The 27881-nt window shown below is 43.2% G+C and overlaps 1 protein-coding gene across 1 annotated transcript; it reads left to right on the forward strand.

The window, feature by feature from the left end:
* The first annotated feature begins 1006 nt into the window (after positions 1–1006).
* Positions 1007–26458, forward strand: pafah1b1a (platelet-activating factor acetylhydrolase 1b, regulatory subunit 1a). Its single transcript, XM_030776795.1, has 11 exons — positions 1007–1149; positions 6667–6905; positions 14173–14257; positions 17239–17313; positions 17588–17794; positions 20653–20821; positions 22290–22392; positions 22710–22938; positions 24257–24358; positions 24443–24599; positions 25864–26458. The coding sequence occupies exons 2-11, from the start codon at positions 6874–6876 to the stop codon at positions 25935–25937; spliced, it is 1233 nt and encodes a 410-aa protein (XP_030632655.1). The 5' UTR covers positions 1007–1149; positions 6667–6873; the 3' UTR covers positions 25938–26458.
* The last annotated feature ends 1423 nt before the right edge of the window (positions 26459–27881 follow it).

Raw genomic sequence — 27881 nt, forward strand, 5'->3', positions numbered from 1 at the left:
ATAGATCAAGCTAAATGCCTCCTCTTCTAATCTATATGTTTGACTTACAAAAAATATAGTCTCTAAAACATGAATATGTTAATGACATACTGACATGAGAAAAAACATAGCTCTTTGCTGGAAAAGAGTAGTCATAGTTCAGTCCACCCAACTGTCATTGGCTTTTTGACATACACCAATAGAGCTGTCATTTCTGTGCCAGAGAATCAAATGAATGCAAGAAATATTTGTGTTTTCACCCCCTTGTCTTTAACACCAAAAGAACTACCATGCCCATTGTGTGTCTGCTTTGGTTTCCTTTCTGTGTGGTACCTGTCTGTTGATCTTTACAAATAACTATCTAATTATTTTTGGTCTGAGTATGCTTTTGTATTAAAATAAATGAAACTAGTGAATGACATGTTTTTGTCGTTTGTTTGTTGTACTAAATACATCCGTGTCACTGCTTTTGTATGTTAAGTACAGGACTAAACACTTTTTTTTCATTGAAAATTAACAAATGCAAGACCATCTATTGCAATTAATTTCAAGGTTGCAGGTGGTACCTCGTGAAGATGTGAAATGTTGGTCCAGATTCTGTAATTATAGTGGGCAGTGTGTAGGACGGTCCTCTGGCTCATCCTCAACTGAGGTATACAGCTTTTTTACCTTTGATGAACTCAGGTCTTTCGTGAGCAACTGCAGTTATAGTGTTAAAAGGAAAAAAAGGTGTCAGTTTTAAGTATTATTGAATATTATAATGGTGGTCACTATGTTCCACTATCAGAAAATATAGAAAAGAATCAGAGCCATAACACATCTTTGGAACAAGTACGTGGGCAGCATTTATTTATTTGTTTATTCATAAAAACGTGGCGACGTCTGTTTCTACGAAAACTGTGCACATCAACATTATAAAAAGATGTGAGAGTCAAGGGCGTGCACGCCGTGTCGCTGTCAGTCTGCTAAAAGGCAGTTCTTGCGCATGCCCGGCTTCCAAATGCGAATGCGGTACAGAAAACAAGGTTTGTAGCTAGCTAGCCAGAGGAGAGGCAAGAAGAGAGACCAAGCCCTGGGAACAGAGGTCCGTCGCTCTACATCAAAAATACACTTTATTTCGTTCCTCACGATTGTGTGCTCTGGCTACGTATTCGGAGGCGACAGTATAGGGTAAGAACTGTATATTCTATGTACAGATATCCGAATGTGTCGAAGAAAAGTCAGCAGCCAAATGACGATGTGGCTGAATTTTTGCGCCTCCTTTCTCGGTGTCTCAAAATGGCGGACAGGCCGTTAGAGAAGCACTTTGCGATTTGCTGTTGCTACTTATTAGCCATTTATAACTGTTTCATTAGAAGGTAGTTTAACTTCACCCTAATTTGTAAAATATGTCCATGTGTATCCGGCGAGTGGTTCTCCTCTTTAGAATATGGATATAGTCAGGGAATCCGCACGTCATGTCATCAATGTCAAGACAGCTCGCGCACACCAGTCAAGTAGTTATGCTAGCTAGCAGTTACTTGTGTCTTTGGAATGATTTTTTGACGTTAGCTTGCTAGGTGGCTAATCAATGGTACAGATTTCGAGCAAGTTTGCAATTGGGAATAATTGAGGCAAAGAAACGACACTGTAGGCTTGAATATATGATTCAAAAGTATGTTGAAAACTGCATTTCCGACAGTCTTGCAGGATATTAGACGTCATGTCGCCGGTCAGCTAAAATACCGGTGGGAGCCGGGTAACTGGGCAAGCTGAAGTGAGAAAGAAATTCAACCTTCTAAGCTAACGGTAGCTAACAGGTTGTGGTGAATTACTGAATGTAGGTCACGTTTTTTTGCATCTGCTGACAGCATACTGAATTAATGTTCCTTAGGTTGTTATGCTACGACGTTAACCCCTGCTAATATCTGCGAATAAAATATTTTAACCTCAGCGATGGTTCAATATTTTGGACTTCATCGGTTTGCGGTCTTGAACTCGTTTGGGGATAGTCAACATAGGTTAACTGTCGAAATATGTCGCCGCCGAGAAATGTTTACGCTTTTACCAGCACCGTCATATTACAGCAGTAAGGTTCATTTGTTTGTTATGAGAAACAATCGTTGCATGGGCAGGTGTCTGCAAGCAAACAACATAGATTATGTGTATGACTTTCTTTAACAGTTAGCATAGCTATTCGGCCTCTCTTAAAATGCACCTTAGCTCAGGGTCACCAGAGCAGTTGCTTTAATAAGAAAAACCCTGGCCACAACAGTTTACTATGTCATCTTTTACATCGAATACGTTATTAGCTGATGCAGTCGACATGTCAGTTAGACCGAGCACCACGTACTGCCTGCTAAAATGTACAGAAGACATTGGCTAGTTGAACTAGATGGGGCATTAGCTAACGTTTTGTACTGATAGGAGCAATTTGTAATTTGTGATATGTACGATAGAGATTGACAGTTGCACAGATCTATTGCATTGTGTAATTCCATGTACTTTAGCCGGTAATGATCTAAGATAGCGACCGTTGCTTTGGCACTCGGTAGCATTAGAAAAAGGGTGGAGCTCTACCAGGGAAAACAAGGCTCAGTTTGAGCATGTTAGATATAACCTAGCTACCATATGCACGCGTTCACAACTATAGCGCTAATTTCACATACGTGTATCGGTAGTTTGTTCGTTGTGGATTATACTGTCACAGATTCCCTGTGTTGTGCAGCCACAATTTAGGATTCATAGTCTTAGTCTACCATTTCATTTTTGTCAAGATAAATATTTAAGTTGTGAAAATGCCCCCCCCCCCCTTTTTTATGATGACCCTCAGATTTTATAAATCACGAAACTGTTTAATTTTTTGTCTTTAATCATATAGCAACTGCCGCAGCAGGGACTGCGTCTTCAAGTCGATGAATGTAATTAACTGATTGCCTTGCGTTTTACTGTGTATTTTAAAATGTAAGTTGAATCGTTTCTGTCTCTGATGTCACCACTCCCAGAAGTGTCATGTGGTTAAAAAATAGTAAAACACGGAGCTTATGCGATCTAATATGGTGACGCAGTGACATTACATTTTTAATTTATACAAAGATTTTAAGCCTTCCTTTGGAGTAGTTCCTGATGTCCAAATTGGCGCGGCATTGTTGTACCTGGATTGTCTGACCGGAACAAAGGCTTTCTGTTGAATCTTGTTTCATTATTGTTTGTTGCATCAGAGTGATCTTATAACTCAAAAATTTAAGAAACATTCAGGGTTTTGTTCTTTTTTCTTTCCGATTTTTTTCTTAACTAGACTGTTTCTTGATTGAACACCTGCTGCTCTTTCTTAATAGAGCATGTTTTAGCATTTATGGTCAGCTTTATTACTAGTTTCAAAGAACTGCCTTAAACACCTTTATGACTAGTATAAATGTATTTTGGCATGGCAGGTTGTGATGCCAAGCAGGGCGGAGCATTTTTTGTTCACCTCTGGGCTGACGTTTGAGGAACAGTTGTTTTACGCGTGTCAGTGACAGAAGCTTATCATTTACTTCTCCCAAAACCCTGAAATTGTTGGCCTATTTGACCGTTGCTTCCTCAGTGATGTGAATGACTAAGCAGTAACAACATCCCTCTGGTGCCTAGATCGGAGTGCTTTTTTCATCAGAGACAGTAATGTTTGTGATGAATTTCTGCCAGTTCCTTTTTTAGCCAAAGAATTTGTGAATGTGTGACATAGTGATTACAGGCAGGTCAGAGTTCTTCAAATGGTTTAATATTGGCTTGGTTAAACGCCCCTGTGGTTCTTTGCTGATTTAAGATAACCTGATATTGAGCTCTCCAGCTACCATCCGAATGTCTTTTAGACAGTTGTTTTTGTTTCCTCTCATTGTGTCTGTTTTGGAAATAAACTCTGATCCTGTTGTCATGGCAATTTGATCAGAGAACTCAGAAGCGATTGTTTCTCTTCACTGTGCAATCTGGTTTTCATCCTCCAGCCTTCAGTTGAACAGAGAACGATGTTTGCTTTTGTCACCCGTCTCAGTTGTGTCCCTGCATCACTGTAAAGATGAATGAGGTTGTTTATGGGAGCGTTTATCTCTGACCATTGCATGAGGAGGAAACGCCAAGAAGCAACTTTCACGTTTTGAGTTCTAACAATAGCCCTAACATTCTTTTAATGCAAATGTGTCTTAATGTTTTCAGCAAGAGTGTTGAGTCACTAAGATTTAGCCTAGTGTTTACTCTTGACCATGAGGAATCAAATAGGGCTCTATCCAAATACATCACGGACCTGACGATTCAACTGTTATCATCTGTTTGTGTACACGCACGTGGCAGTTGGGGTCTTTTGTGTGGATATTTTTATAACAGCAGTACATAATCACCTCAACGCACTCTCACCACAGCTCTGCGGCTCACCAGTGCAAAGGCAGTTGCTAAGATACTTCTACCAGCTCTTTGTCAAAATAACCCTGTACTTTGGGTACAATCAGCCGTTGGTTCCTGGAATTCCAATGAGCAGTATGCTGTGATGAATTTGAGCTTGCTTGAATGGGGCCAACCTAAAGCCCTGTGCCTCCCAGGTCGACTGTTAGAGGCAGCTCATATTTGAAGTTTCGACAGTTTGTGATTTCTGTGGTTTTAGGCTACTTTCTCTCACCACATGATTCTGAATTATTCTGATTGATTAGGGCATTCATTTCAGGTTTTCTTTCGTTGTGAATTAACAAGTAGTGTCTTGTCTGATGGCAGGAGTTTTGTACTGTTTTGTACTGGTCTGAATGGAGGTGATTAATTCTGAGTCATAGATAATTGCAGGGTGGTGAAATTGCATTAAGTTTGGAATGCCCTCAGCAGTTTGGGTAAATCTACTGGCACTAATGCACTTATTTAAGATTTTAAGATGCCCTAATTTTAGACTGTTGGTTTTCCTGCATGTTAATTTTGCACGGACTGTTAATCTTTCGTTCTTAGAAAGGGTATTGTTTTAGCATTCAAGGAGATTTGCAGTCCGATACTACTCACACAAGTATAATCAAAAGTAATGCTCTCTTCTTCATTCAGGTTTAATGTTTTTGTTTATTTGTTTGTTTGTTTTAAATTTATTTTGTGTTAGTTGTCTTATGAAACATGCTTATGCTTTTTTTTTTCTTTCACCCTACCTGGGTATCTTCAAACTTCAGAGAGCTTAAAGAATAGGGTCGTCACAGAGCTGCCTTCCATTTCATTGTGGCTCCAGTTACATTGAAAAGGAGATGGAGCTGTGAGCACACCCACCCTGCTTTGGGCATATCTCATTCACATTCCTGGCATGGCCCTCTGCTACTCTCACTGTAGAGCTGTCTCATCAAAGGAGCAGGCATTTGCCTGGGAAAGAGAAAAAAAAAACAGAACATAGTGCTTTCATGATATGGAGTACAACCACATAAGACTGTCAGATGATCCAGAGTCCCCCCTTTCTGTCATTACCGTGGCAGTTTGTCAGTAGAGTTTCTGATGCTGGTTCTGAGGGTTCTATTGGGTCTGGGTCTCTAGTGCATTATTGAACCCAAATGAAGGTCTCTGAGTTTAACTACTTTGACTAGTCTGTGTGTTTGACTGTGTTCAGTGCATCCACAGACAATTTGTAGAGCACTGAAAAGTCTCCCTCCTCATGCATTTAACACCACTGCTGATAAGAGTCAGATAGCAGTCTTTTGATTATTCATGCAGAGGTGCAATATATTGAACTTTATATCATATCCGTGCTCCATTTGAACCTGTGTGTGACATTCATGTAATGTTTGGTGCTTGTGTGCAGTCTGTGTGTGGTGCTTATGGAGAATAATAAGAGAATTTTTCAGTGTGATTTGTGCCTGTGCTGTATGCTTAGAGAGACATGAGGAATGTTCTCATTTTTTTCCCCCTCTCTCTCTTTGGACTGGAGTAATTCCTGTTACTGTGGTTTGCAAACCTGCCTGCCCAGGCCTGACTGATGGGGGCTAGCTGGACTTCAGAGCTTCCTGTGGAATAAGAAGCTTACGGAGGTTCTCCCTTTGGAGGAATTGATTCTATTGGGTGGATTAACCCTTTTAGTACTTGGATTGTAGTTTTTTTTTTTTTTTTCCCCCAGACAGACAGAATGTCATGAAATAAAACACTAATGAAATGAGGAGTAATGGGTGTAATTTGAAAGTAAATACCAAAGTCAGTTGGACCACTGAAAAAAAAATAAAAAAATACTCATCACAGCTGAAGGTACCGGAGGGTGTGCGCTGCATTTTCCAGCCTGTTTGTTTGCTGTTGTTCACTTCTGTTGGAGAACCAAAGTAGGTTGATGCTGGAATCTGGGTCATCTGTCCCTTTTACACGTGTTTGGAGTTCCCAACTGGGGAAACTGGACAGCAAAACAAAACGCCTGACATGAGCGTGTGTGAGGAGAGTGAGGACAGGGGACTGGATCAAGGGGACAGAACAGATGGGACACCTGATGAAGAGCATGTAGTAACCCCCTAAGCCACAACCGGTCTTTTCAGACGATTTAAGGAGCAGACCAGGGTCACATGCCCTTTATTTGTTATCACTCGGAAGCCACAGCTACCACTGCTAGACTCTTTGTTCTCGCGCATGCAGTGGTCACTTCTAGAGGGTCTGTGAATGCTTTTGTTTTGTTAGCTAGCAGTCATACTCACAGCAGGTTAACCCCTCTCTCTCTCTCTCTCTGTCTGTCTGGCTGTGCAGATGCAGTGAAGGTGTGGCAGGTGGATGTGTGCAGGTTGTCCACGCGTCGTGTACCTGGAGTCCGATTTGAGGAGGTCCAGTCCCGTGTGAGCGGCAGGCCTCCCTGTGAGCCGGAGTCTGTGTCCAATCGGTGATCTGCCGGGGAGAGAGCAGCTGCTGCCCGCCCACTACCTGACCCCCCCCCCGCCCCCCCCCGTCACCGCCACCATGGTGCTGTCACAAAGACAACGAGACGAACTGTAAGTACAAACTGCCTACTTTTACCTCTGAATAAATATAGCGCAGATATAGAGAAAAGGTTGTCAAGCTCAGGCCAAGAGACTGTGTGTAGGTGTCATTTGTGCATGTCAGAGTGAGACCAGAGCAGTCAGTGGAGAGACATAGTACAGGAAAGATTACACAGTCAGGACACAGCAGGGCCTGCAACACAGGTAGCATGTGTGGCTATGTGTGACAACTGAAGGTGAAGAACTAAATAATTCATGGGTGTCCTCCGCCACCACTTATACAGTATGAGGCTTTACACCATGGAACAATGAAACGTGGATGATGTGATAAGGATAAGGAAATGTTGACACATTCTCATAAGAAAGTGATTCCCTGGTTGACCACGGCCGGTCAAAAGAAATGAATTGGAAGTGACGGAGATGGAGGAGTGAAGGAGATGAATTGGGTCATGAACTGTTTGGTTTTCCAGGTTTATTGATTGGATGCTGTCATGAGATGGTTGTAGCTTCAGAGAAGGGAAAAAAAAAGAAACAAGCCATGGCGCAATCTTCATATTGTGCCAAAGCTCCTTGACTCAGTGGTTATTGTAGGACCTGTGAGCATTGGGTTGTTGGGAAGACAGGAGGAGGAGAGTGAACGTAGCCTGCAGTAATGTGCGCAGTGTAATTAACCCCTAACGTGTGCTTACGACGACAGATAAGAGGTTTAATCAGACCCTCGTCAGATGTATGAGGTAATGATTGGGGTGGGATTAATGGGAGTTGACTTGAAGAGCTAGTTTTTCTCTAAAGCAAGGAGTGAGACATTTTAACGGCCAGATGTTTGGTTAGGAACAGATTTAGTGAAGCCATTGACATTAATGGCAGTTCTTGCATTTGCCTTGGAAGGTTGATGTGTTTATGCTGTAACTGTACCCTTTTGTTAGGAGTAGCTAAAAGGAATTCAGTTGTCTGATGATTTTTGTGAATTAATCACTTTATTGATTAGGACAGTTTTCTGCCTGACTTGAAAGCGGATGAAGATTGATTAGATGATAATTCTGCATCTGGTTAAATTAGTATTAATTTACGGTTTGATGGCGTGAAAGCCATTTTGAGGGAGGAAAAAAGCGCTCCATTTTGTGCACTGCAGTGAAATATCTGTTGCATTCCGACCGTTTGACCTGCTGCTTGCCGAGGCGTTTGGCGGTATTCAGCTTCAACCAGCAAAGCCGTTAAGACATCTCGGGGTTGCTTACAACCGCTGACCAGTCTTTTTGAATGCTGGTGGGAGACCGAGGGGCCAACTTGATTCATTACAGCTAAAACAATGAGTGGAAGGAAACGGAGACAGTGACTGGTTGACCGCTTGCTTCAGTGGTCTATTCTCTGCCTCAGCTTGTTTTCTTTCAGGCAGCTCACAAATGGCATCTCTGTGCTTATTCAGAATCCTCCTCAATGGACTGTGTCCAACTGTCATCCTCTAAAGAAATGGCACTACAGGGCACATTTCAAATCAAAAACAGTCACTCTTAGCTTCCATAAACTACTTTTCTTCCCCCCCAGTCTGACTGATTAAAAAAAAAAAAGAAAAAAATAAGATTTGTGTTCTAAAAGGCCACTGTAAGACTCTGGATGCCTCTGGCTTTCTCCTATTTTCATTTTATTATTTATTTTTAAAATCTTAGAGGTAATACTTTTTGCTTTGTCCCAAAATGTCCCTGTCCCTGTAAAGCTGTGAATCTTCAGGTCACCATGATAAGTGGGATTATTCTTGCAGGCGTGCAGTTTGAATTATTTGGAAAAAATCAATATTCTTAAGGTTAAATTTTTATGTCAGATGTTTGGATTGCGCAACATCTTGAAAGATGCTATTTTTGGTCCAAGTCAGAATCAAGACGTTCTTACAAGAGAAACACTTTAAAAGAGCACAACGTGTTGTTTTCACGGAGCCGTGGCCCCAAGCTACTGCTTACAATAAGACCGTATATTCACATCTCCCATTCGGTCGTAGGGGCTGCCAAGCGCTTGCGCGTGTGGTATTTCTGGAGCAGAGGCCTCTTCCTCATTGTCGTGCCCCTCCCACATGCTTCAGCTTGGCCCACATGCTACAGCTTGGGGTGGTAATGTAGCTTGAGGATTTTCAGCACCTCCTGAAGAGCCAGTCTTCTCCCAGAGAGAAGCGTCTGTTAGAGCACAGAGACCTCAGTCTCACAGGCATGCTGCTGCTCTGTGAGGTGAAGGCTAACTGTTCAGTTAAGAGCCTGAGGGGAGCGAATACAACCCCTTCCAGTCTAGTTGTTGGTTTCTAACATCAGACTCTGAATTTTAAGCCTTTTGATGGAATGACAGTCTTTGTGAGCAGCATGTTCTCCCTCTTTGTCTTGTGTTCCTCGGGGACATCACTGTGATTCAGATTCAGATCATTCTTGTGATATTCTCAGACTGATTCTTAGTTTTTCATTTGGATGTGTATTGATGAGTAGAAATGCCTCATAAGCAGATTGTCTGTGGATGCTGAAGGTTGGACTTTAGATTTGGCAGGTGTGTGTTTGGCGTGGGCTCAGGAGAGTGGCTCGCACGCATGTGCGCGCGCACACACACAGACACACACACACACACACACACTCTCTCCTGCATGTTTTCTCGTGCGGAGCTTTGGATGCCCGTTCCCGTCGTGCGGTGGATGGAGCGGCCGGCAGCCAGTCCCCAGGGTGCCCGTCAGCAGTATGGATTTAATCTGCAGCCTGTCAGATGAAGGAGTTTTAGGGCCTTCTGTTGCACTCAGGAACCATCACCATGTGAACTCTAAACCAATTCCCTTTGACTCGGTCAGGATCACATACGGATTTGGATTTGGTTGGAACAAAAATGAAGTCTAGACAAAGGTTACTTTGGGTGGGAAAAACATGTTTAAAAGTTGAAAGACAACATATCTCAAATGTTTAGCTTTGGGATGTGCCAGAGCAGAACAAAGCCCTTCTGTTAACATTTGAGCAAAGAGCATTTTGGGGAGTGGTACATGTTAGCTGAGGTGATTTGGGGTTTTTGGGGGGGTTGTTTTTTTTGTTTTTTTTTTTAATGGGAACACCTGTAGTGATGTTTCTTCCCAGGTTATATGATTAGACTGTTTTGTGGAGATAGTTGGATAATTGGCTCACTGTAGTGGATTCCTGTGGGTGAAATGAACAAAGCTTAATGCATTCATAGTAGATGGAGCAGTTGGCCAGATCTCTGTGTGCCAAGCGCCAGTCCTCTAAGCTGGCAGAATGAACATGAATGTGTAATCTAAAGCTTCCTTAGTGGAGGAGTGTGGAAATCCCTGTCTTCTGTGTGCTTGTCAGAGCCGGGCGCTGTGCGACTCAGGTCTTTTTCAGATGACTGTAAACAAAACAAAGCTCCAATGCCAAGTCCCTGTACTGCTAGTCTGGGCTGCTTAAGAGGTGTGGTTTGCCCTACGCCCAAATCTCATTAATGCTGCTGTCTCAAGGGTGTGTGTGTGTGTGTGTGTGTGTTTGAGTGTTTGACAGCTGGCTCAACAGTCACACGCTGTGCACACACATGTCCAGCTTTGCGTTCCACTCCCTCTCACTCAAGGACTGCAGTTGTTGTATAAGACTGCATAATGTGGTATGTTTGATCTTAGGTGAAGTGTGCCTGTCTTACCTGTGGGTTTTATTTATTTATTTATTTATTTATTTTTAATATGTCCTCATAGATTTTAAAGATGCTCTCAGTTTTACAACACAGTCATGTTTACACGGCTGTCACTTCCCACAGAAATCTCCCTTTTTAAAGAAATCACAGCTTTCATGTCAATTTGACCAGAGTTTCGTGTCAAATATGATTCCAGCCTGTATGTGAAGTAGCTGGAAATGAAGATTGATCAGTGTTATATGCAGCAGAGACCTCAGTGAAATGCGTTTCTAGAGACGGATATGAAGTCACGTCGTTGGTTGTTGGCTGCATCTGTGGAAAAAGTACAAACTGTAGGCTTTGCGGTTAAACTTTGTGCCATAAGTCTCAGAAGTGGTGCGGTCTAAATTTTTAAGAGAGCCCTTTTTGAGATCCATTATTCATGAAAGATGTGAAATGCCTTTAACTGCCCAAAATGATGCTCCCATTCTGTCAGCTTTAGAGCTGTCAGCAAGAGACAAATCCTTTACTGGAGTGTTCAGTAGAGTTTTACTGGAAACCAGTGGAAAGGCACATTAACTGGTCAGGACACACTCAGAGTGTGCTTATTCAGCAAAGCCCAGGTGTCTTTTGTGTGAGAACATCCAGAGAAAGGGAGTAGTCTCCTCTGTGGTATTCCTACATCTCTCCATTCCGGATTATACACACAGGAGAGAAAGTGCTGGCTTTGGCAAAGGCTCTTTGTGCCAATCCTGCCGTTTTGTGTCGGGGCTGTAGGAATAACAGACTCTCTCCCCTTCTGTTTGCACAAAGGTTATCATCTCTCTGGCCTGACACACTCATATTATAGTTCTGCTATGCCATGCTCTAATAGCTGTCGACAGCCGGCCTATGAAGGAATCAAAGCTACCTTTATAGAATCACGGACAAAAATACAGTCTGGTTACAGTGGGCCAGTGACGTGTCCCTGAAACAGCTATGTGGATTTAGTGAAGTGTGTGTGTGTGTGTGTGTGTGTGTTTGGAGTTAAGATGGAGGGGTGCAAGGAGCCTGGCTGGCTGTGGTGATGTGGAGCAGGAAGTGCGCTGTTAGAGCAGAGGAAGTGATGTGAGCGTTAGGCAGACTCCTCAGGGAGGGATGAGGTAACACTGGTCCTCTCCTCCTGCAGCTCGCTCTCATTCACTGCGTAATGTCTCACACACACACACACACGCCGCCGCCCTGCCTGGAATTTATTGTTCGGTTTTCCCGAACACTGGCTCCTGAGCTGGAGACTCAGTCACATGATATGCACAAGTAATTGCAGCTTGTTCTCAGAAGCACTGTCTCACTGGGGCTGCTATGATGCAGCTATTTCACTACCATGATAGATTTTGCTTTTGTACTGATTGGGTTTTACTGTTTATCCTCATCTTTCGTCTAAGGTTTCACCCAAACCACAGCTGCTTCTGTCATCATGTAAAAAGCGGAAGTGTGTGGTTAGGTGTATAAGCTTTGCACTCATACTGTTTTTCCCCCCTCTCTTTAAACCAGGGCAGATTTATTGTGCAGTAACATAGAAAGAAAAAAAAATTGTTATATAACTCATTATTCTTGCTTGAGTGACTGCAGTAAGACATACAGGAGAACATGGTTAAGTAGATCTCTCTTGTTGTGTTGGGTAGGAAGAAGTGTGGATGTCTTTTGTTCAGTGCTTGCTTGCTGCTGGCTCTCCTGCCCACTCGTGTTATTCACTGCTCCTCCATTCGTCTGGCGGTGTCCTGGTTTCCATGGATACCGGCTCAGAGCTACCAACATGCAATGTTTGTGCACAAATCTTTTTTTTCCCCCCCTCCTCGCTGCATATGGTATTTTTGTCCTTCCACATCAATCCACCAGACGAGGGAGTCTTGGCTAGCGAGGAGGATTTTACTGCAGTATTCTCAGATAGTGAGAAAGACTGTTGTTTTTCCCTGATGTGGTGGTGGTGGTAGTCCTTGTCTAGCTTCCATGTTGAACCCAAGTCCTTGTTGGGCTAACGGATAGTTTTGCTTTTTAAAGGAAGAGTCCTGGAGCCATCTAAAAAGACTGTTCCAGCAGGTTTTCAGCCAGAACAGAGAGGTCAGCAGACTGGACTTGAAGTCCCTTTGGAACAGTCTCCAGTAACTGATGCTCTTTGTATAAATATGCCCAGTCATTGTGTATTTGGATTAGGATGTGTCTGTTAATGAGCATTGTATCAGTGTTTGTGCTCTGATCTGTGGTCACATCTATGAGTTTGTTATGGGGGGTTTTTTTGGCTCTGGGCAGTGCTCCAGACTGCTGGACAGCTTCATGAATGTTTCCTCATGTCTAATTCAGTGACGGGCTCAGTTTGTTCTTCAGAAGGACGCCTTTCCTGGATTTCACACTGGCATTGTATCACAGCCAATTGAGTTCGTTCCCCAACCACTTTGCGTTTGTGTCTTTCGGGGAAAGATCACAAAGAAGCATTGTGGTCCAAATTCTGGATTTATCCAGCACTCCCCTTTTCTGCTTGATTTACACTCACACACACACACACACACACACACACACACAGTCACACAGTCATACACTCGTACGTTACCCTCCAGCGCCCAGCAGTGCATGTTCTCGTCGTGCGGCCCATCACATGAGTGATAACCTTGTGCTAACCTTGGCTTTTATCGGCCTGGTCCCACTGTCAGAGGCCCCGGCAGAGTTTGGAGGCCTGGTTACAGATGAACTGGCCTCTGCTCACTGGGCTCTGAGCCTGCCTGCCTGCCTGCCCAGGAATCAATCCACCACCAGTCTCATGCTTCTGACACTTTTATCAATAGATTTATCAGCAGCTGTGTTCTGCCCATGTCCACACCTAAAGCCATGCACCGTTAGAGCTGGTACAAATGTTGTAGCTGTTGCTTATCTTTGGAATACATAACTTTTGACTTGTGTATTGTGAAATGGAAGAGTTCTTTGGGTTTGACCTGTATAAACATTATGTTTTGGGATCTGGAACCGTTGTTGAAGCTGGATTTGTGTGTCAGGCTCCTGACAGATTGGTATTTCTGTCTGTGAGAGAGCGAGAGCAAGAGAGTCCCATCTGATAGCATGAAGTCAGGAAGGGTCATTTAGGAGGAAGGTTTCTTAGACAGCACCATTGTTCTCACTATCTGTAATATCACTTGGTATCATCTGCCCAGACTCAGCCTTCACTCACCCAGGAAAAAAACCCATTAAAAACACAGATACAGCAAAAAACACACACATACAGCATCAAGTATCTTTTTCAAGCTCTTTGCCCCTGCACCCCAGCAGTAGTTCACATTTGTTTTAGGGTTAGCACGGTTCATCCATTCCTCAGACTGGATCAGCCTGGGCTGTATGCATTCCCTTTTGCTATTAAGCATTATGATTTTTTTCCCTCTCCTCAATATGCAGTCAAAATAGGTCCAGCATGCTTTTATTTATTTTATTTATTCATTTTTCACTACAGAAGAATGAAATCAGACAAACTGAGGTGTATGAGCTCTTGTATAAAAATGTGTTGATTCACATATGCATGTTGTCTCTCTTTTTAATATGACACTGGTTCAGAAAAAAAACCCCTCCCCATGTCAGACACACACAAATAGAATCTGTCTGCCTATACAGAGAACTAATTAGACTCCTCTTTGTTTTTCAGAAATCGAGCAATAGCTGATTATCTTCGTTCCAACGGATATGAAGAGGCATACTCAGTTTTCAAGAAGGAGGCGGAATTAGACATGGTGAGTCTGGAAACCCTCCCCAGGAACCAATTGCCGAACAATATGCCTTAATTTGGAATATTCCAAATTGATGTTCCCCCTTCCCAGCCTACCCCACCCCCTTGACGGAGGCCTGTCTGAAAAAGGTGCGACTGAAAGCATATGTGCTGAGTTAAGGCGGTTCCTGAGAGATAATTGCTGTGCGTGACAGATGTAAAGCACTATGGTTCCTGCCGTCTGAGAGATGGAGAGAAACGATAAGCTTCATCTCCAGCACCAGGGAGATAGAGCTGGAGATGGAGGAGCAGCAAAACAGAACAAAAGAACCTGTCTAACACACTGTTGCATGAATTCACATTCAGAATACCTAGAAATCCTTCCCAAAACCCAGTTCTCTCTCTCTTTCTGTTTCACCTCTCTTTCCACACTGGACTGTTTTCAAACATTGATTTGCTTCATAGAGGAAACAGGATGAATAATTGATCTGTCCTGTCGATGAAGGAGCGTTCGCGTCTGTCGGCAGGACGTCCCTAAAACCCTCACTTTAATTAGGTAAATTGCTATTAACGCCTATTAGTTTAGCTGAGGTGGTCTTCCCTTTGTTTGTGAAATGGGTTAACTTCCGTCAGTGCGGTTCATAAAACACCCCAGGAGACGTGCATTGGGCGTGAGTGGTATTGTTTGTAGTTAATGGAGGAGGATCTCTGCAGTGGGCTTACACGGATCTGCGCTGATCTACAGTCAGACTGCAGTGATTAGAGACTGGCAATGCTGCAAAGAAAAGCCACGTTCAGTCTTGGGCGCGTCGGGTGGCAGAGGGTCTGGGCAGATGGCGGATCAGACTTTAGCACAGCCTCGAAGCACTCCCCTCCCCACCCCACCCCACCCCTCTGAGGCTCAGTGACATGAACCCCCTCCCCCTCCTCCTCCTCCCCATTGCCGAGGCAGCAACTGTTCTCCCGGACACCTCTGATTTTCTTCCATCAGAGTGAATCTGCCACGGAGTTGAAGCTCCTGTCCTCTTTATGCTGCACACCACACCCTCTGTTACTGGTTTTGGCCTTTTTTTCTCCCTCTCTCCCTCCTTCTCTCTATCTCTTTTTCTCTCCCTCTGTCTCTCTCATCGCGCTCCCTTTTTGAAACAAAACCTTGGATGTGTATTTAAATTTTTGATGGCTGTTCTACAGAAGTTCCTCACTGGGCTGCGCTCAGCCATGACAGTAGACTTTACTCTGGAGATTTCTGTTTTCTCGCCGTAGACCTGTGAAGCGAGACGTTAATACGTACGCTTTGTCTCTGCAAACACGATCCCTGAAATTGTCCCTCAGCTCAGTCTATGCACATGCATATTTAAGACTGCATCAGCCGAGAGCAAGACGTATAGCACAAAGGTAAATAGAATTACCGCTGTTGGTTTTTAATGCAGCTCTACTTGATTGCCAGCCCTGGGCTGCAGTGACAGCCTGTGAATGGGGCTGATGAGCATGTTAGCAGTAGAGACAGATGCTGGGTACAGCTGCAGACACTGGGGAGCTGTAGAACCCACACACTACCCTGGTCCAGAAGAATAGTACAGCGTGCTGGCAGGTAGGGTAGGATGTCATTTGAAATTTGCCGATTCAGATGCCATTTTGGATTCTCAGAAACAGTTCCAAAATCAACACTTCATCAAAAGAACAACAAAAAAAGGAGCAGAAAAAGAAGAGAGCACTGTGTTCTTTATTGTGTAAGAATAAATTTAAAAAAAATTTAAGAGCAAAAACTCTTTCCAGGCATTTCAGTAATAGGAACAGTGGTAAAGACACACAACTAAAAATAGAGTATTTATACATTAACATATCACTTTCCAAAATGTGTAATAACATACGTAAACAACACTGTAATTAGCAAAAATCATTTCCCCTTTCTTTCCTTTGTGCTGCTGTCTCTGGTCAGCACAGTGCAAAGACACAGCTCAGCTTCATTTAGCTGTTCTCTCTGTAGCCTTGTCTGGGGGAAGACCCGACAGCAGGTTTCAAACAGTGAAATACACTGCATTTCTACTGCCTTCAGGTTTATCCCACGTGCCAACAGGCATTTTGTCAAGTCAGACATGTCGGAGTCTTTGCGTGAGATTTACTTTAAGGCGTGTGTCGCGCTTTGCCGCTGACTTTCAGTGAAATACTCCCTCACTTTAAAACCGTGCGCTTTTGCGGTTCTGGTCCACTTGGCTGATGTGCGGGTTAAACTGTGACCACAGCGTGTTTTGGGGGTTGGGGGATATGTGACAGACACAGGAATAATGGAGCGCATAGCAGACTTTACTAAACACATGCAGAGAATCAAACCAAGGAATCAAAATGCGCAGAATCCAACCACTCGCTCCCAATTCTAGGAAGACTGGACGGGCAGGACCCAACCCCAGTGTTGCCTGCTCTCTGTCTCACTGTAGTCTTTACATTCAGTAAGAGTAATCACACTCATAGATTTGTATCGTATTCATAAACCAAATATATATTTTTAATTACTCCCACTGTGGTACTACCATTCTCCTTTTTGTTAGCTTCCGCACCAGTTTGCAAAGCTCTTTGTGCCAGTCGAACGTATTAGCCCGCTTCCCAGACTCGTAAAAGCCAAGACTTCGGATAATGGAGAACGGCCTTAGCCATTCCTTAGCTCCCGTTGCTAGGAAAATTATGCGACATGCAGAAATCTCCTGGTTTGAGTTGGTGCCAGGCACCCTGAAGTAAATTTTTTTTTTTTTTTTTCCCCTTTTCCATAGTGCAGTGTTTCTGTAATTGTAGTCTTGGTAATCTCACTTTGTCTGGGGCAGATTAACCCATGTGAAGGGATTTGGAGGGAATTTACAGTTGCCTCAAGGGTGACTGTTGTGTAGCTACTGTTAAGCTGGATGCCGTGGTTTTCATGCATCGCTCATAATTTAATGCTCTCTGCTCTGTTCATGTTGCTTCTTTCTTTCTTTCATTGTTTTTTTTCTTTCTCTCTTTCTTTCTTACTACCAGAATGAGGAATTGGATAAGAAGTATGCTGGGCTTTTGGAAAAGAAGTGGACCTCAGTCATCAGATTACAAAAGAAGGTGTGTCTGTGCATTTTATCATATTATACAAATGCAGACATACTTATCAAGTCTCACAAAAACAAAACAAAAACCAAAAGAAACCCTCTCACTCTGTGTCTGAATGGAAATTTAACACACAAAACATCCGTGTATTGAGGTTAACTGATTTGAAATTACTGTTGTGGCCAGTGGTCCTTTTAACCACATTTAACTATATAGCATTATTTAACTATAGAAAGACTCTCCCATAAACTCTGCGTTTGCTCCTGCTGCTGTTTTCATGCTCCTCCAGGTGATGGAGTTAGAATCAAAGCTGAACGAGGCCAAGGAGGAGATCACTTTAGGAGGCCCTATCGGACAGAAGCGAGACCCCAAAGAGTGGATCCCCCGTCCCCCAGAAAGATACGCCTTGAGTGGGCACAGGAGTCCAGTGACCAGGGTCATCTTCCACCCCGTCTTCAGCGTCATGGTCTCAGCCTCAGAGGATGCTACAATAAAGGTACCAGCCATGGCTCACACGCTCACTTTCTTATTTGTTGACTTGTTTGTTTGGCTGCTTGCTTGTTTGTTTGTTTAATTTTTTAGTACTTTAGAGTCAGTCTGGTTTCACTGTGCGTTTAAGACATGCTTTTTCTGCATGCATATATATGAGCAGCTCAATAAAATGGGTCTCCCCTTTCCTCCTGTTGTTGGATTGACAGCAGTAACTGCATGCCTGAAGGTCTTGTTGTTGTGGTTGTAAACTATGTGTGTTCTTGTTAGGTCTTTACCCTTTATGCATGTGTTTTTACTGGATGTTTATTGTGGGTGTTTATTGAGACCATTTGTAAAGATTTTTTTTTCTTGTGGTCAAAACCCGTGATTCAGCTTGAATCATTTGTTTATGAAATCATGGTTTTGTTTGTGCTTATAGTCGATGTGCTTTGTGGTTTATTTTGTGAGTGCAGTGTATTGTCTCTGGCAGTAGCTAAACAAAAATTGGCATTCCGCAGGGCCTGAGTCAATTTCATACGCCGTACTCCCTTCTCCCAAACATGAAATGTTTCAGCAGCTCCTCCAGACTTGTTAACTGCCGTGTGTGACTGTGGAGTTTGAGCTGATTGTCTTCCATACGGTCGATAGTGCTGTATAGATGAGCTGACATTGTCTGCAGCCTCTCGCCTGCTGTGTCATGCAGGGCCCCTGGAGAAGGATGCCCAATAAACAAGTAGTGTAGTGTTCCCATAGCAACAACTTGTGCTCCTCAATATGTTCCCCATTTCCGCCCCCTTCGGCGCTGTTGGTGATGCCTGGCCCCCTTGCCTGGCGTTACCAGCAGCAGTGAAGGTCACAGCTGTATCCACAGGCCAAATACCGGCTCTGAAAGACCATTTCCCCTTTCTGATTTCAAACCATAGTAATCAAGTGCGTAATGTTTTTCTTAATTTACTTCTCAAATTCTAATGCTGTGCTGTGTCTGTGCCACCATGTCAGAATACAAATTTGCTTGAATCATTTGTTGAATGATATATATATATATATATATATATATATATATATATATATATATATATATATATATATATATATATATATATATATATATATATATATATATGTGTGTGTGTGTGTGTGTGTAAAAAATACACAGACACGTCCACTGACCTGAGCGTGGGGAGAGCTGAGCTGTGCCCCTCCCCAGCCCCCTCTTCCCGTGCCCTACTTTTCTTCAGCGTGTCTTTTAAAGCTTTCCCATCATCCCGGCTCTGCCTTTGCTCCTGTTCCACTGGGAGGCAGGTGCCTTCAGCAGCACAGTCAGAGCTCCGGTCCGTTTGCCCTGTCCAGATTTGTATTCATGGCTAATTGTCAAGAGGGCCCTGGAGCTGCTCACACACACACACACACACGCGCACACACACACACACACACGCACGCACACAACGTACAAGTTCACACAGACACACATACATTCCCCCTTACCTCTGCTCTCTTTTCAGCAGACGTGGCAAGAGATCTATGGCCGTTTCGTTTTCCCCCCTCACTTGACTTACCTTGAAAGTTCTACTTTGCTCATATGCTAATCAGCAGTTTTCAAACCACTGAGCCAGATAAGAGACTTCTCCCCCTGCTAGCCCAAGGTCCAGTCCAACTAGGCCAAATGGTTTGAGATAGGATCACACTAGCAAATGTGTTTTACATATCTAGAGCAATTCACCATTAATAGTTTAATGGCTGGCTTGTCACCTCTCTCGATTCATATTATTCAATATGTGCATTGCACTGTTGACAAGGCCTATGTGTCTCCAAACGACCACGACTTAACTTTCATTCAGTTTGAATAATCATTCACCCGTTATCTGAAATAATCAGAAATAGAAGAGTGCTTTGCATTGTAACTACCTAGTTGAGTTGGGCAGTCTTGTAAGTACATTTTCTTTGAAGGTCCAGATCAAGCTGCTTAAAATAAATAAATAAGGGTTAAAGATTTAGTGGCAAGCTCTTGAGTTATGTGACATGTTTTGTTGCTAAGCCAGCGAGTTCCTGAGGGTAAAACAGTGTTTTGTTTACAGCCCAGAGACATCATTCACAATGCATTGTAATCATACCTTAGACACCTCACAACCAGCTCTAAAAAAAAAAAAAAATCAGTGGACAGACTCAGGGATAGCCTGTGGAAAGGAAGAAAGAAAAGCAGTGAATAAACAGGTGGAGGGGCTTCTCACACTGCTGTACAAAGCTGCCCCCGCCCCCTCTGCAGACTGAGCTTATGCCTTTCTTCTGTTTCTGAAACCCTCAGACTGCTAAAACCTGATCTCTCTTCTGCTACACACACAACCTCATGGCTTTTTATACCTCACTCCACGACACAGCTTAATCCTATTGGTCCCACTCAAACCAACGTGCAGATATCATTTCCATGACCATGTGACTCATGCACTGACCTGTAAACTTCAAGCAGTTAATGATCCTTTTTATGTGTTTGTTAGAACACCAGAGTGGAGCAGTGTCAGCATGGCTGGCTGTCTAACTCCCATGCTGTCAGTAGAATGATGGTGAAGTTGTACTTAATGATGAATTTTACTGTTGCCATTGTCTTGTAGAAGATGACAGACAGAGAGTAGCAGCTCAGACAGCTGATCTGTCCCTGGAGGGCAGTCTGTCACCTTTCACAGTGTATTCAGGGGATTGTCTAACACAGCCTAGTTCACCACAGAACCTATCAGAGCCTCTCTGCTCCACACCTTTACCTAAATACCCTCTGCTTCATTTGATCAGTCAAGCAAGATTTGTGTGCAAGAGAAAGAGAGAGAGACTCTGCATGTTGTGGTTATAAACTACAGACTAAGGCACCTCCTCTGTCCTGGTTCTCCGCTGCAGGTGTGGGACTATGAGACAGGAGACTTTGAGCGCACTCTGAAGGGCCACACGGATTCAGTGCAGGACATCTCCTTTGACCAGACTGGAAAGCTCTTGGCCTCCTGCTCGGCAGACATGACCATTAAACTCTGGGACTTCCAGGGCTTCGAATGCATCAAGACCATGCACGGTAAGAGGCCGTCTTCTCAGCAGGGTGCGCTCATTTTTCTGGCAGGGCTTGGATATGGGTTAAGAGGGAAAGGGCAGGAGGTCTCTCATTAAAGCCTTTGTGAGTTGGCTGATGGGTTGCTGGTAAAGCATGCTCTTGTATCACACTAACTCTAAATTAAATCTCACCCTAATTCCCTCTTTCATATGAGTTCCACTTATCTATTTCTTCCTTGATAACACTGAATTCAATGCCTAAAGGTGTTTGAAATGTGTTCTTCCAAGGATTTAAATCTTTTGAGACATTTTATAATATTTGGTAGGGTTTTTTTTTTTTTTTTTCATTCGACAAAAGTGAGAAGCAGTCCCTGTTTCGGGGGGGAAAAAAGTTTTTCCTCAGGCAGTGGCCCTTTTAAATCCTAATTGCTTAAGAAATTGCAGTCTCATATCTGGTAATATGACCCTCAAGGCTTTTTTGATGGATTTGTATTAAAACTGACTGGATGGTGACATACATCGGATCTTACCGTCGTCTCTGTGTGATGAGCAATGCTTAAGGATCCTGAATTTGTGAATATTCCTACGAGGATAAAAAAGTAAATAAATAAACAGACTGACACCAGAGTAGTGCTCAATCATTCTAATCCACATGAAAAAAAAAAAAAAAGTGTAAAACCCTCAGTTGTAATAATCCAAATAGCATGTCTGCGAGCCAATTTTAATATGTGCAAAATCCGTTAGCCTGTAATTTACACCTCATCAGAGAAACTGGCACGCAGCCCTGAAACAGGCAGCCCTGCACTAGCATCGATGAGAGTAGAAGCCCCCCATCCCGACTGCCTGTTCCAATATGTCTCTTCTCTCCCTTCCTCTCTCCCTCTCTCCTCCCCTCTCTCCTGCACTGTCTTCCTCTCCCTTGCTGGGTTGGTTGCTTTGGCAGGGAGATTAGGAGATTTTGGACAGCAGTTTAATTATCCTCCCCAAGACACGATATCATTCTGTGGGCCTCTCCCCAGATTGAAAGCCGCTTCCTCTGGCTCTCCTTAAGTTTCATCATCTGTTTAGCAGCTTTAAAATGGCTCTCAGTGTAATTAGCGCTCCCCCCCTCAGCCACACACTTACAAAGCCACCCAAGGCAAATTGGTTGTTCCCCTACTGCTTTATTTAATTGCTTAATGTAATTTAACCTAATTTTTTGTCATGGTGAAACTTAACCAACTCATTATCAAGTGTTAATACCTTAAATGACAATCTCATTTGAAAGGAAGAAATTTGACACAGTTGACTAAAAAAGAACAATGGAATTGGACACAGTTGTTTAAAATTAACTGATTTTAAGCCCATAATCCATTGGTTCAGCTTAGGTCCCTGCTTTACCAAAAAAAAAAAAAAAAAAAGCTTCCTATATTTTAGCCATCAGTGACACTGTTTGGGAAATTCTCTGCTCACCTTGTTTTTTCCTCCCTCCTCCTCCTGTGTTTGTGTAACAGGACATGACCACAACGTGTCGTCTGTAGCCATAATGCCCAATGGAGATCATGTAGTATCTGCTTCTAGAGATAAAACCATTAAAATGTGGGAAGTGGCCACTGGGTAAGTAACTGTTTACTTAATCATAAATGACCTTATTTCTGTTCACTGTTGTGAGAAGATCTTTAATTTGTCAATTGGGACTACGTATACCTCTGCAGGAATGAAAAGTAAAGTAAAAATGTAATTTTCTCATGCTGTTGCCTAACTAAGAATAACCTCTTCTCACCCACATCCTGTCAGATCATGTTGTTTGCTCTTTTTTTATATATATACATATTACTGGGAGAAACCCTGTCCTTTTGGATTTAGATGTGCCGTAGAGCAGTGTAAACAGGTCCAGTGTTGGGTTTAGAAGTCTGAACTGGTTCTGTCCATAGGTACTGTGTGAAGACGTTCACTGGGCACAGAGAGTGGGTTCGCATGGTCAGGCCCAACCAGGATGGCACACTGATCGCCAGCTGCTCTAACGACCAGACGGTCCGCGTTTGGGTGGTGGCCACGAAAGAGTGTAAGGCGGAGCTGCGGGAGCACGAGCACGTCGTGGAATGCATCTCCTGGGCCCCCGAGAGCGCCCACCCCACCATCTTAGAGGCCACAGGCTCAGAGGTGAGAACCTCCTCTGTCTAAGGTCCAGTCACTCGACTCATTTGAGTTTTCTGTTCCACTCACTCCGTGATAGCCTGGTCATCTAAGAGGGACGTTTCTTTCTGTCTGATCAGTGTGGATATTGCTTTTGTAGATTTGCTTGGTTTTCAGAGCGAGGAGTCTTGCTCATAAAGGGGCGTGGCTCTTTCAAAACCATGAGTTGGTGCTTTTTGGATGTGGACCAGAGAAGCCCTGAAAAATTAGCATGTAGAAAACCTGTTTGAAGTAGACCATGAAATGAAAGGGGAGGGACTCACACTCATGGCCTTAGGTTAAGAGAGTACCATTTCCATTCTTCACAGTCTTGTGATCAACCATGTCCAATCTGAAACTCATCTGATGGAAAAAAAAAAAAGAAAGAAAAAGAGAAAGGAAAAAGGTTTGGCCCTTTGCAGCATGCGCTCTGTCAGACCGCCCGGGTGCTTCTCCCACTGATCCACACACAAGTGATTGTATTAAAGATAAAATTTCTTTTCCTTTCCTGTGGCAAAACAATAACTTAATTTTAACTAGCAGCATTTTTTTTTTTGTTTGATCTCTGCTTGCCCAACCTGTTCAGGTAAAACAATTACAGAATCTCTTAGCATTAATTACACCGTTGCAGTCAGCGCTGGTGCACCAGCGTGTGACATTTCACTCAGCCCTGTTTAATGGTTCAGATCTACACAGCCACACTTGTCTGAACACGCCCGTCCCCGTCCTGAACCAGGGCGCTCTGCCGCCGCACGTCACTTACGTTTGTATTCAACCCGCCCGGGTAGAAAATGATCTGGGCGCATAATGCGAGCATTACCTTCAGAGGACCGTCCGCGGCCCACGATAAAACGCATCTTAACCCCCCTCGAGTGTTTTCTGCCCTTATTGGCTGAGCCCTGGCTCTTCACAGCCCTTCATAATGGGCTTAGAAGCATCATTAGTTGGTTTTTTTTTTAACCCTCTCCTTTTTTCCTCTCTCTCTTTTTTTTTTTTTTTAATAAAAGCACAGAGTGCTCAGAGCCCATTGTCTGTCAGAGGAGTCTCTTAATTGAATGTGTGAAATGTATGCTCCTGCCTCTCCCAATCATTCTGTCTCTTACTCACATCTCCAATGCTAATACGCTAAGCCTAACAATGTTAGTATAGCCTTTCTCCAGCTACGTTTAATTCACTTCAGTCTGTCTGTGGAAAAGCGTCTGCCCTAAATGCGTGCTGCACCGGGGGGCGGGCTCTAGTGATATGTGTCGCTGAGTCTCTCTGTGTGCTGGAGCTAAACGCTGTTTTGTGGTCTTGTGTTTAACAGACTAAGAAGAGTGGGAAACCTGGACCCTTCCTGTTGTCTGGCTCCAGAGACAAGACCATTAAGATGTGGGACGTCAGCACTGGGATGTGCCTTATGACATTGGTAAGGTGACTCAGTGAATGACTAAATGCCTGTGTGTGTGTGTGTGTCTGTGTTTTTGAATTCGTTGTGCGGTGTATTTCACAGGTTGGCCATGATAACTGGGTGCGTGGCGTTCTCTTCCATCCTGGAGGAAAGTTCATCGTGAGCTGTGCTGATGACAAGACTTTGCGGGTGTGGGACTTCAAAAACAAGCGCTGCATGAAGACTTTGAGTGCCCATGAACATTTTGTTACCTCTCTGGGTAAGATTCTCACACAGAGTAACAAGCATGTCTCGAGACATAATAACTGTAACGGCAACTTATGCTTACCCATACTGTTTTTCAACCGTTAGTAAGACCCACTAAGTTGCATGTAAGGAAAAAAAACAAACCAAAACAAAACCTTGACTAAACCGTAAACTGCAGTAAAGAGTAGCATTAATTCCTCATAGCTATTCAGGTTATTGTCTATCTGTGCTGTAGGCCAGTTGGCTACAGTGTAGCGTTTTGTTTGCACAAAATGTGAGAAATGTGGTTTGTGAGGTTTCTTTTAGCCTATGTCTCTCTTCCAGGCTGTGTGTCCTCTGGTTAAAAAAAAAAAAAGAAAAGAAAAGAAAAGAAAAAGCAAGAGTTGTTCCTCATGTTTTCACTTGCCCATTTCCTCAAATGGACACATGCACATACTATTTGCAGTAATACAACACACTACAGTATGTAATCTCTGCCCTTGTCAGAGTTCACAAGGCAAAGTGCCAAAAGCTCTGTCGTTGTTTAAGAATAATCACCATACTCTTCATGACACAACATGTTTCTATGCAAAAAAATACTCTAGATGACTCAGCCTTCTTGTTTTGCTGTGGTAAACTGAAGTGAGTGGAGATGCATGGATGGCCATTGAAGCACATGTTTTTCTCTCCTTTGAGCGGTAACAGACTGTTAGTAAATAGCTGGTACACTCTGGGCTTTGGATAAGGGCTCTCTACATTTCTGTGGCACCAGTCTCAGTACTGGTGGGTGCGGGGGGAGGGGTGTCTGCTGGCAGCTGGTTCAGGGGTGAGATGGGCACTCCAGGCCCCGAGCATGCCGAAAGCCCAGAGCTTTTTCACTGGAACAGTGCTGAGGAACTCTCTGGAGATGCTCTCCATGCTTTCTCCAGGATTTCAAACACAGCCCCAGTGGGCTCTTTAAGCCTTACCTTTTAAACTGCTCAAAGATTTTTTTTTTTTAACTAGTGCTGATTGATGTGATGCTTTTGGGGGAGGAAAAAATGTTTTGTTTTTTTGTTATGTTTTTTTTATGTATACCCATATCTGCCAAAAGGGCTTGGCAGGGAGGAAATACATTTTTTTATACTTGAAATTTCACACTAATGTGATTAAACCTTTAAATATATGTTTATTATGTATAATGGTCTAACACTGGTCTTATTGTAGTGTTCCATGTGTATGTAAATGATGAATAAAAATTTCCTTCATTCTGATTTTTGTTGTGCAGCCTGAACTAAACGACTGTCTCTTGCCCACAGATTTCCACAGAGCTGCTCCGTACGTGGTCACAGGGAGCGTAGATCAAACAGTAAAGGTGTGGGAGTGTCGCTGATCAGACCTGCAGGACCCCGGCCCTTCCAAAAAAAAGAAAAAAGAAAAAAAAAAAAAGTTCCGCAAACCTCCTTATCACCCATCCCCTGACCCATTACACACCCACACACACGCACACACATAGACACACACACACACCCCCACCCCCGCCCCTTTGCCCTGTCCCCACACCCTCCTCCGTCTTCTCTGGATGCACTCAGCCACCAAGGATATCACCCACCAAGCTCTGGTCCAATAACTATTGTCCTTTTATGTAAATTATTCTGGATGTAGATTGAGCTATTAAATGTTACACAAAAAAAGTATTCTTGCATGGTGAATCCAAAATTGTATACTGTAAATTTACATAACGTTGTCTAGAAGTACCATAGGTTAAACACGGGCTGAACCTTCACTCTGCCTTACCTACCAAAAGGCAGGTGTTGACTGGGTTAATGTAGGGCACGAAACTGATAATTTAATGACAGTGTCGTTCTTACTCGTCTGGTTTATTTTTGTCTGTCAAAATCTTTTCTTTCTTTCTTTCTTTTTTTAAGTTTTGTTTTGTTTGTTTTTTTTTTGTTTTTTGCTTCTTTTTTTTTTTTTTTTCATCCACTGTCGTAGTCTGTTTGTGCCTAGCTTGGTGACCTCTCGAAGGTGAAAAGGCAACAGGTGGAGAGAGTTGATTGTCTGTGGGGCTTGTTATCGGAATAATCTGTAGCTTTTGTGACATCACTTCTGAAGTGTGCTTACCATTCTCTTACTGTGGAACTAGATACTGTTTTTAAATGGCTGCATCTAAGAACGTCTGAAAGTGTTGTGTTGAAAACTTGGGGAAATAAATCTTTGTACTCTTGTCATGAAGTGTCCCACTGAGGCATGAGAAACCGTCTTTCAGACGTGGCTTAAGACTCTGCATCTGTCAAAGAATCAGACATCACTTTAATGGTCCAGAGAAAGAGAATATTGTTCAGTGTTCTCTCTTCTTGATCTGTACTCACTGGGCTCTGCATAGAGGGGAGCAAGTACCATTTGTTTTGTTTTGGGCCTTTCTCTTTGGTTATTATTATTAATTTTTTACCCCCCCCCCCCCCCCCCCCCAAAGTTTCAGGTGTGCAGCTTTCTTTGCAGGTTAATTCAGTTCCAAATTTGTCTGTCCATCAAAGCCACTTGAACCTCACTAGCATTTTAAAGAAAAACTTGTCTCTTGAAGCTCTTGAACTGGCCTTTTAGTTTTTTTTTCTCCTCCTTTGGATTCTTTAAAAGCGCTTCTTTAAAGGCCTCATTTTGATTCAGTTTGCTGCAGGGCCTCATTCGTAATGATCACTTAAAATGGTCTGTGTTTCCACTCTGATGAATCATGGAAGCTTGAAGTTTACTTGTCTTGCTGCTCCTGTGTCAGATGTGCAGAGAAATTGGTGAAGAAAAACCAACCTTAGCTGTTAAGAAAAAAAAAAAACTCAGTTTGGGCCTACAAGACAAAACATGACAAGGATTCAAAGTTTCCTCCTGTTTGTTTGGGGATGTGCAAAGATCTCTTGAAAGTGTATAAAAAAAAAAATCTTTATTGTTGAAACATGGGGATTAAAAAAAGCAACTTCTGTGGTGAGATGAAATAAAACCTAAGCTTACTGTTATCGAGAGAAGCTCAGTTCTCCTCAGCAGGGTAACGATCAGTTATTAAAAAAGAAAAAAAAAAAAAATACTACTACTCATGAAATGCTAGCAGCGTTCATGCTGTTGTATGTATGTACTCTCTCTCTCTCTGGATCTGGAGAGGCCTGATGGCGAACCCTACTGTAAAGGGATCTTCACATGCTGGCTGGAGCCGCTCTCTCGCGGCACGGCGCTGCGTTCAGGCCGGCCTGGGGAGGGGACGCTTTGGGGGCTCGTTGGCCGTGTGAATATTCCTGTGGGTAAACGCCAAAGACTCTCGCGCCATTACAGATGTCTTTTGAGTGGCCCA

This window comes from Chanos chanos, chromosome 6 (assembly GCF_902362185.1).
Source record: "Chanos chanos chromosome 6, fChaCha1.1, whole genome shotgun sequence".
Taxonomy (NCBI): Eukaryota; Metazoa; Chordata; class Actinopteri; order Gonorynchiformes; family Chanidae; genus Chanos; species Chanos chanos.

Coding starts and splice junctions, on each gene's coding strand:
- pafah1b1a (XM_030776795.1), top strand. CDS start 6,874: ATGGTGCTGTCACAAAGACAACGAGACGAACT. Junction 22,393..22,709: donor ATGTGGGAAGTGGCCACTGG/GTAAGTAACTGT, acceptor TTCTGTCCATAG/GTACTGTGTGAAGACGTTCA. Junction 22,939..24,256: donor TAGAGGCCACAGGCTCAGAG/GTGAGAACCTCC, acceptor TGTGTTTAACAG/ACTAAGAAGAGTGGGAAACC.